Source organism: Diadema setosum, chromosome 7, assembly GCF_964275005.1.
Source record: "Diadema setosum chromosome 7, eeDiaSeto1, whole genome shotgun sequence".
NCBI lineage: Eukaryota > Metazoa > Echinodermata > Echinoidea > Diadematoida > Diadematidae > Diadema > Diadema setosum.
In genome coordinates, this window is record NC_092691.1 from 17,965,005 (window position 1) to 17,975,017 (window position 10,013).

General features: G+C 36.9%; 1 protein-coding gene across 2 annotated transcripts; it reads left to right on the forward strand.

Moving 5' to 3' along the window:
• Positions 1–1,448: 1,448 nt before the first annotated feature.
• On the forward strand, positions 1,449–10,013 carry LOC140230413 (aquaporin-9-like). 2 transcript variants are annotated; one of them, XM_072310562.1, is made up of 8 exons: positions 1,449–1,702; positions 1,861–2,008; positions 3,328–3,454; positions 3,865–4,002; positions 6,286–6,407; positions 7,241–7,458; positions 8,126–8,295; positions 9,445–10,013. In XM_072310562.1, the coding sequence occupies exons 1-8, from the start codon at positions 1,644–1,646 to the stop codon at positions 9,471–9,473; spliced, it is 1,011 nt and encodes a 336-aa protein (XP_072166663.1). In that variant the 5' UTR covers positions 1,449–1,643; the 3' UTR covers positions 9,474–10,013. The 2 variants fall into 2 exon arrangements, with proteins under 2 accessions (XP_072166663.1, XP_072166665.1); XM_072310564.1 differs by having other exon boundaries at positions 8,126–8,252.

Sequence of the window (10,013 nt, forward strand, 5' to 3'; positions counted from 1 at the left end):
TTTTGTTGCCACACCAGTTCACTAAACAAATCAATAATGACACCACGTGTATTGCCAGGGGATACACTGGAAGAGAAGTAGAAAACATGGTGGATCGCACTGCATAGCGGGACTTTGTATATGGGAACAGGTTGACTGCTTCTCAGCCAATCACGCTTCGTTTCGTGCAAACACATTGACAAATAAGGACTGGGTGTTAAAAGTAGATTGCTGCGTGTCATAAGTATAATATAGAGATCACTATTTCCCTGGTGAACCCACTGTATGTCATAACATGTTTAAGCCATGCATGCAGAAGTGACGAACAACCATAAGGGAAAGCGTTTGTTGTAGTTTTTTAAAGTCAGGAAAAGGAAATCTATCATTCATGTTGATGAATCAATTTTCACATGATGACTGCGCAGAAGATCATCATACAGGTGTGAGCAAAAGAAAAAAAAAATATCAATTTATATACGTAAACGGTGAGCAAGCTTTATCACGATCCGTCATGTTATATGAAGATTGGAGGGTTATAAAACAGAACATAAAGCGATCACCATTAATGAACTGTTATGCTGTGTATGAGTTTGTTAGCACTTTGGTAGAAATTGTAAAAACATTGATCAGAACGATAAAAAAGAAAGATCACGCAGAGGATCACGTTATCAATATCATTTTTATGATATTTACATTCTCAGATATGTGCGGTGTGTCTCATTTGCGTAAATATCACAATATGACTTTCAAACGTAATAACACTTCTGCAAACTGGCACGAATTGCCATGCTAATATTTTATTTTGTAATAAATGCATTAACATTAAAGATTGCAGTACAGAGTAAAAATGTTAAATAACACACACACACACACACACATATATATATATCTATATATATACATATACATGCATGGCAAAACCGGTGTGATTCAAGTATTTTCCATAAAACAGCAAAACAGTTAATTGATATAATATCTTGACAACACCAACGAATTTGATATACGATAGTAGACTGCTATTATCGTATTATTGTAATCACGGAAGAGGTTTTTCCATTTCAGCGTTGAACAAAAGTATTCATAAACAAAAAGACATTTAGTTCCACGATATTCTATCTTTAAAAAGGAAACATTCCGACAAAACTCCGCCACATCGTCTTTGTTTTAAAGTGGCAGTGCAGTGCAAGGCCAACAAATACAGCTTAGTCAGCTATGCGACATCACACCTTGAATATTCTAGTGAGATATACAATCTTCATCTATTTATGAAGACATAATACAGCGCGCCAATATCGCAAATGTTATCACCCCCCAAGAATTAGGACCGTAAACATTCCTATTGACAATACGTATAGAACTCCTCACATCTTTACAACCGTGGATAAGAGGCTGTTTGTATGTATCATAAAATGTAATGTAAACTTTGGCTTCGGGTGTATACACGCAGCGCCCACCGAGATAACATAGTATGCGGTTTCTCTACAACACATACTGATAGCGTCACATGCAGGGAAAGGTGTGTTTATCCAGCACAGCAACAACACACACGCACAAACTGGCACGGATCATAAATTAGTGCCCCTGTGATTTCTCTGCGCAAAGGGAAGGAATAGATTAGTTTATTGCTCCTTTTATGACTTAAAATTTCGCATGTCTGCATTCCCATGCATTCTTCAGAGGAAAATCCGCGAGGCGACAGACCCCCTAACGACTCGGACGTTAGGTAATGTTGTCATGTTTCATGATATGGCCAAATGTTTCCATCGTTGTAGTAAATGTGCGTTCAGAGTAATTAAGTGAATTTATCCGTAATTACAAGCAATCTTCACCTTTTATCGAAAAGTTCATTGATTGAAATGTCTTTTCACTTCCCCATCACAGATCTGCTCTCGTGTCGCCACCAAGGCACCAAGTCACCAAGCCAAAACCAAAGATGAAGTACTACGAGTACATTCAACAGATCTTGCGCATCGACAACGACCTCGCTCGTGCTCTCTTAGCCGAGTTCCTGGGCACATTCATATTTGTGGTAGGCGATATAAATTGTTCTTTTCTTTGCAGTGGCCATTTTGCATAATGTGTCGGATGGATGACATTGTTTTATAATAACGTTCTGTTGAAAGTATTGATTGACCACGTCTATACACATCCACACACACACTCGTATATGTATATGTATAAAATAATATATTAAAGCAAGTTATTTGAAGAAAAACAAATTCTTTGGAAATGGATGAAGATGTACCAGTAACACTATGCGCATGATCAGACCTCCCTGTTAGAAGTCATTCTACTATGTGCATCATTTCAATGATAATGATTGTTTTTACACAAATCCTCACTCTTTGCAGGGTTAAGACGGAAATATCTGTTTAATAGATTTATGTAGTAAAATTAAAGATTTATTCAAGAAACATATATTTCATTTACGTCTTCGTCATGAGGGTACTAGACATACATATATTTTTTCTGTTTCCTTTCACGACTAAGCTGGCACCTATGTCTTTTCTGATATTGCTAAAGAATTAGGCTATACTTTTTTCACGTCGACATTTGTCTCTTCAACGGCGCACTGCTAACTAGCATTCCGTTTTCGCATTCACTGTAAATGGTATGCTCAAGTGAAATTCTACTACCCCCAAAGGCTATTATTATGAAATGTGTTCATTGTCTTGGATTATCTTGAGTCATGTTGTTATACCGTTTGTCAGACCACGCATTTCACATGACAACGTCACACGAACTGCCATAAAGAGTCTCCATAAGTATATTCTCGTGTGGTGCAGTTTGGCCAACAGTTCAGATTCTTATTCAACCTCTAAAGGTACACTTAAACATTTTAGTTTACTGTCAAATTTAGTTCCATATTCATTAACCTTAATTAAATGAACCACAAAATTATCATCAGGTTATATCACATATGTTATCATCACCGTCAACCATGTTTAAAGCAACAATAGTTAAAGCAGTAATTCTGTCATTATTTCGTCACCGATGATTCTGATTCTGATGCCGATCGATAACTTTGTTTATCCCTTTATCAATGTTCGTTTTTATATCACTGCAATCATCACAAGCATAATAATTATGATCACCATTGTTTGTTGTTTTTTGTGGGGTTTTTGTGTTTTTGTGTGTGTGTGTGTGTGTGTTTTTTTTTTTACAGCTCTCATAATCCAAACTGTTGCCAAGCAAAACTTTCTGGTTGAGACTGTCAATAGTAAAGTTATAAAATGCCAAAAGTCTGTCATTGTAGTCATTTCTGCCTCTTACATTTCATCCCTGAGGCTTTCACCTCTTGACATTTTCCTCCAACACATGAAATATATCCGTGAAACTTTCCTACAGTGCTTTGTCGACGGCGCAGTGGCGCAGGCCACTATGGCGCGAACGCTTCCACAAGCCGAGGTTCAGGTCGCCTGGGGTGTTGGATGTGCTGTGGGCTTTGGCGTTTACATATCTTTCGGAGTCTCAGGTAAATACAATGTACTAGTATCAGCTCTGCAAATGATTTGTAATAAAATGTTCACGTTTGCAATTATGGGGGAGGGGTGCGGGCTGGAGGAGTAACAAATTAAAACCTCATATGCATTTTAGCAGATATCGAAAAGTATACATTTTTATGCAGTTTAGAAAGTGCGCATGTGTATCGCTAAACCGAAGTGTACAGTCGTAACGACAAAAATTTAGTATGCTTTTACCTCTGAAAACTGAACTAAACATAACATGAAATATTATGTCAAACAGTTGGATTTTGGGGTAATTATCCGTCCCTAGCTAAACGTAACTAAGTCGAATTTGAATCATGTGCTTATATAACCTGTGGTGAAGTATGGTGAGAGATTGGATATCTTGAGTTCCTGCTTTCAAAATGTTTCTCTGTAGGCGGGCACACCAACCCTTCTATTACATTTGCTGTGGCAACTGCCGGCCACTGCCCATGGTACAAGGTGTTTCCCTATATGGTTGCCCAGTGCGCTGGCGGATTGCTGGGTGGCTTCGTTGTCTATGCACTTTACGCAGGTAGGCTGGAACTACACGTGGCCATTTTCATCTACTTTGTTTTTTCCCCATTACTAATTCAACCAAGGTGGTACTAGGCTATTATAGTACCTCCTTGATTCAACATAGTGCGCACAGTCCATATGTCACATCTGTTGTTGACATTGCATTAATGTAGAATTTTCATGTTAAAGTCCAACCCTTGAGTATAGAGAACTTTAAAGAACTCTACCACATTATAACCGATGCGTTAAAACAGCTTAAAACCCAAAATTTATTTCACTCTTATTCTTCTTCTTTTTTTGGGGGGGGGGGGGGATGGTACTTTCGAACGTAGATGTGATGTTACCTACTTTTTAATTTGAAGTGACAGATTTATTAAAGTTACATTTTAGTACAATATTATAGTAATAAAAGGACGTTTGATTATGTATTGTTTGATAGTCTATTGTCATGCTCCCCCTTATACCACCTATACGCAGTAATGGCATTAAAGAATCTATAGCAACACTTTCTGCACAACTATAAGCGTAAACTTATGAAAACAATATTCAAAAAGAAAACTAAAAGAAATGTAATAAATCAACTAACTCCGGTCTCCGAAAATTCCTGATTTCTAAGTCAGTACAACTTCACATCAATTTGACATGGATAATACCATCTTCATTGTTTAGATTTGTGTTTTAGAGAATGCAGTCTAACTATAAGATGCATGCTCAGGTTAAATGGGAGACTTGTTAGATGATTGCATTATCACAAATATACCATTTAATACCCCGGTTAACACATTCAACTTGAATCAAAAGAGGTGTTTCGTGTTAGATTTTTGAATACGCCTATATTACAAGGTATTATATATGCAATTCAAACGTCTTTTCGGGTTATCAGCAAGTGTATTTCATCAATATCTATGAATTTGAGTTCAAACGAAGAAATATTCTGTGTCCTTTAGCTTCCTTTAAGCTAACCTGAAATAGAACTTAATATCTTCATATGAATCAAAAAGTACGTTCATAGAGCAATAATTAGATTATTTTCATTGATTGTGTAACTGTAAGACGTCTTACTTGTTAGTTTACTCTTATCAATCAAAATATCGTTTGTAAGAAAGAAAAATCAATTATGGATTCATGCTACGTGCTCATATGCGCTCTACTTTCTCTGTGAACTGCATGCCAACAATATGCTGACACACACACACACACACATACAGACACACACACACACACGCACACACACACACACACACACACACACAAGTTCATTCAAAAGTGTAAACATAAGCACATGTTGACATACAGTAGGCGGCCGACACAGTCACAAAACAACTGACCGACACATTCTGCACTTGTTTCTATAATTCTGCACATTGTAGAAATGTACTCTAACCACTTGGCGCTCACACCTAACATATTTTTCTCTGTTCTCTTTTCAATTGCTTTTGTGTGTTTTTTTTTTTTTACTTATTCTCTCAAGCCCGTTGTGTTCTCTCTAGGCCGCCATCTATTAAAATCAAGCAACTCATTTTGATGGCAAGCGGTCTCTTTTATTAGTCACTTATCATTTCCCAGAGATTAATCACAACAAGAAAATATGCTTAACATCTCACAAGCGTATAGTTGCGATGGATTATTGTTTTGATAGATTACATTGTATTATATATACCTATCTATCTACTGTGCGCATGTCCTGAGAGTTAAGTATTATGTCTTTCTTTATTGTGTTTGCGTTTTAGAATGCAGAAATGAGTGAAATGAACTAGAACAGTCAAACCTGTCTTTAGCATCCACCTAAGGGAGACGAAAAAGTGGTCGTTGTCGACAGATGGTCGCTATAGACAGGGTCTGTGACATGGCTTTTCTTAACAAAGATAATAATAATAATAATGATAATAATAATAATAGCAATAATAATAATAATAATAATAATAATAATAATAAAATTGCATTCTATATTATATTAATATTTTTCATTATTTTTTTTTAATTACTTTTTTTTTCTTCCGGGGGGATTCTTTTTAGTGATCTTATACAGTACGTGGACGCTAGAGACAGGTGGCCGCAAAGGCAGATTCCACTGGATATATTGTAATGGTCTCTGAAAACGCTTACTCTAGCACGGTAATTTGTTGTCCATTTCATCCATGGAGCTCAGTCCCATAGAGACTTTTTAAAACTTGAATCAGTCCAACTGAAGTGCAATGGGAGGGCCTTTATGTGCAATATGCATATCTACAGAGAAAGCGAAGAAAGAAATCTAATACGTTGATTATTCACTGCATAAATGGCTCTTTTGGTTCGGTAGCTGCTATCTGGGAATTTTCTGGTGACAGCGATGTCTACGTCCTCGGAGTCAACGCGACGGCTCACATTTTCGCCACATTTCCCAAGCCACACTGCAATCTGGCAGCGGGCTTTTTCGAGCAGGTAGGGCCTGTATGTTGTGTAAGAGGGTCTGCTTGTTGCTTTTCTTTTCACCTTCCTTTAATTTCTAATGGCATACTTATATATTTCATTTACTTTGTAATATGCTCTCATCTTTTGTAAAAGATTCGTATTTACATGTTCAGTTGGAGATGAAAATAAGTCAATGAGTGAGCGAAAGAAAGGAAAGAAGAAATGATACTGCAAGTTCAGTTTCATTATTAAGGCTACGAGTTGAATAATGTATTTCATCAGATTGTTCTTATATGTTCGCTGTACATCTCAAGAGTTGAAGACAATTAAGCTAATTCTACTACTAAAATTCACAATGCAATGAAAGCCATTGTCATTGCAAACAAGACTAGTGTTAGTCAGTTTTGATACAGTGTATTTGCTAATGATGTTTTACAGTGTTCTGCATGATTACAAATTCATAACTCAATAACGAATTCATAACAGGGATCCCCAGGATAGCTCTGTACTAACGGAAGTTAAGGTATAGAATTGTGAAGTTGTTTTTTGTTTTTATAGCACTTATTGGATTTTTAATATTCAATTTACAAATATTTGGTACGTTCAACTACATTTAAAAAAAAACAAATGTTTTTTTTTTTTTCCAGTTCATTCCATCCCACCATAATTTCATTCTATGTTATTCTTTCTCATGTTATTTTACTTTGTATGCGTGTATTTTTTGGGGGGATATAAGAATGACTTGAGAAAAAAAAAATGGCGCTGAATAACTGACGGTCATATACATTAATGAGAATGTTTGCGGAACTTAACGAACATTTCTAATTCTTTTACATATGTTTATTTTTCTGCTGACGGGCTAGGTCATAAATACAGGTCTTGTGCTTGCTATCTGCATGTCCATTTTGGACCAGCGAAATGCAAAGGTTCCTTCCGGACTCACACCGTTCTTGTTTGGGCATTCCGTTTTCGCGGTTATTCTTTGCTTCAACTACAACACCGGCGCCGCCCTGAATCCCGCCAGGGATTTCACCGGCAGAATCGTCCTCTCTGCTATTGGATACGACAGTTCAGCTTGGACGTGAGATACTGATTTGTTTGTTTGTTTGTTTGTTTCACAACACCTCATTCACAAATTCATAATTAGCGGTGATGATAACGATGATGATTACAACATAACAATTATATTGATCATAAGATCATAGAGATACAGAAAAGAAGAGAATGAAAAAAAAAGTCAGAAAGGAAGCAAAACTCGGGAAAGACAGATTATGAAAAACGGAGCAAACTGCGACCAGCTTCTCACGACATAGTACCTTGGTTGCAAGCTGTGCTCATAAACATCAACGCCATGTATGAAGAAAAAGACAAATGTAAACCTACTTGTCGTCACTCATTCCTTGGGACTTGGGACCAGACTGTTATACTCCATCACTATTAGAAGACAGAAATATCATAGAGAATGAAGAAAAAGACTTTGAAGCTTGCAGGGGGTCAGATGTACTGAGATGTAAACGACTTTCACCCAAAGCTTAATGTAGTGCAGTAATGGAAATGGACCAATGGAAGATTCAGCTCTGTGACTGTAAAAGTGTCAGCCGTTACTATATAAGGCCATTTCCCCTGCGAGATTCTATAAAATCCCTTATAGTTTTGAAAACGACTTGCCAGACCCCGTGCTCATTATAGGTTAAGGTGTTGTTGCTATTAATTACTCACTAAACTTTTATAAACCTATCTTACCACAGTGCCAATCGATCCTATCACTGGTGGTGGGTTGGAGCCCTTGGACCCACTGTCGGAGCAACGGTAGGAGTTTGGCTGTACTTCTTGTTCGTTGGCTGGCAACATCCACCCTTGCCGAAAGAAGATGAGGTTGAAGTCAAATCCCAACCACTTGAGTCCTACCGGACGCAGGGTTAGTCATCTGATCAAGGCTTATAATATAATGCTTCATCTTCTGTCTCTCATATCCATACTTTATACAGAGACTAAGCATACAAGATAACGCGCATAGAAACTAGATTAAAATAGAGTGCATGTGATAAAATAACTTTTTAATTGACTCTTCGATTGGGATATTTATTAAAGGGTGTGTACAGTTCTGGTCGATGTGAGGATTTAGCTTTTAACATTTTGCGAGATATTCAGAAACCGCTCTATGAGATGTCAAAAAGCATGGAATTCTAAGGGGTATCAAAAGTTTATTTGATGAAAATCGGTTTTGAAATGGCTGAGATATCAAAAAACAAGGTGAAACAAAGAGATCTTAATAAAAGGCGTGGTCTGTCGCCTTTTATTATTATCATCACTTTTTTGGATATCTCAGCCATTTGAAAACTAATTTTCATCAAATAAACGTTGAATCCTTCTTAAAATTACATGCTCTTTCACGTTTCATAACAGGTTTCTCATTATCTCACTTAGGAATGTTCAAAACATGAATCCCCACCTCAACCAGTACCGTACAGCCCCTTTAAATCAGTTTAAATTAGCTGATGACATTAGTCTCATGTATTTCATGGAGCAAGTGCCCAACGTTTAAAAATCAAATTGAAACAATTGTGAAATGAGCGAGTTTCGGACAAAGATCCACCCTTGACATGCTTGATTACATGTCAAGTTACAAAATCGCTGCACGACAGCAGTCTTTTTTTTTGTTCTTGTGGTTTTTGTTTTTACTGAACGTAGAAAATACGAATTTCAGTCACTGGCCATTGAAATAGAGAAAAAAACATGAACACAGGCCTCGAAATGGTTGAAAAACAAAAACAAAAGTAAACGCAACACCCAAATCACTCTATGAAAATATTCATTTTTCTTCCAGATAAGTGGTATGTATGGATTTACTTTCTGAAATTTGGTAAAGTCTTAAAAAGCTGGCTGGACATTCTAGGGACTGCAACCATTATGCCTTTGAATTACTTGAGCTGCAGCAACAAGATCCCCAGTCTCTAGCAGATTTAGGTGTCAGTATATCACCATCTTAATGAGCTATTCGTTAATCGTGCTGTGCATGTTCTTCTTTTTGTCATCAAGTATGTTATGTTTTTGTTTGCCTTCATAGATCCGGAGATAGAAGTAAATCGTCTATAATCAACGTGACGTCGCCTTCCCGTACGGAGCTTGGGGAAACAAACGAATTATGTCAGTGTTTGGGTCATCGAGTGCTTAGTTTTTTTGAGCCGATCATAATGAATAAAAAAAGAAAAAAACACAAAGAAAATGCAAATATAAAATCCCAAACAAGCGTCTTTTGGAGAAATATCGCACTTTGGAAATTTGGCATTTGGAAGACTTTTTTTTTTTCAACCGGCTATACCTCCAAATTTAAAACCTGCCTTTACCATCTATGTAGTTAAATCCTGATAATCGACAATAGTTGTCAGAGAGAGCAAAAACGGTGTAAGGTCTCTTCAGCAAGCTTGTATGGGATATCAAATTTTCCGATCATTAAATTGCACTGATTGATGTTTATATGTGTTGTTCGAAGGCCGAAAACACAACTCTTTTTTTTTCCCGACACAACTCTGCAAAATGGAAGTGACCATTCACGCCGATGATTTTTTTTTTTCGTCAGCTACTCCAAGTGCGTTATTAAAAAGCTGAGTCACATAAGCAATCAAACTGATGCCT

Bases quoted from the DNA above. Each gene is read 5' to 3' on its own strand.
- LOC140230413 (XM_072310562.1), top strand. From the start codon at position 1,644: ATGCATTCTTCAGAGGAAAATCCGCGAGGCGACAGACCCCCTAACGAC. The intron at 1,703-1,860 runs GTAATGTTGTCA...TCCCCATCACAG, and splicing joins CCTAACGACTCGGACGTTAG to ATCTGCTCTCGTGTCGCCAC. The intron at 4,003-6,285 runs GTAGGCTGGAAC...TTGGTTCGGTAG, and splicing joins TGTCTATGCACTTTACGCAG to CTGCTATCTGGGAATTTTCT.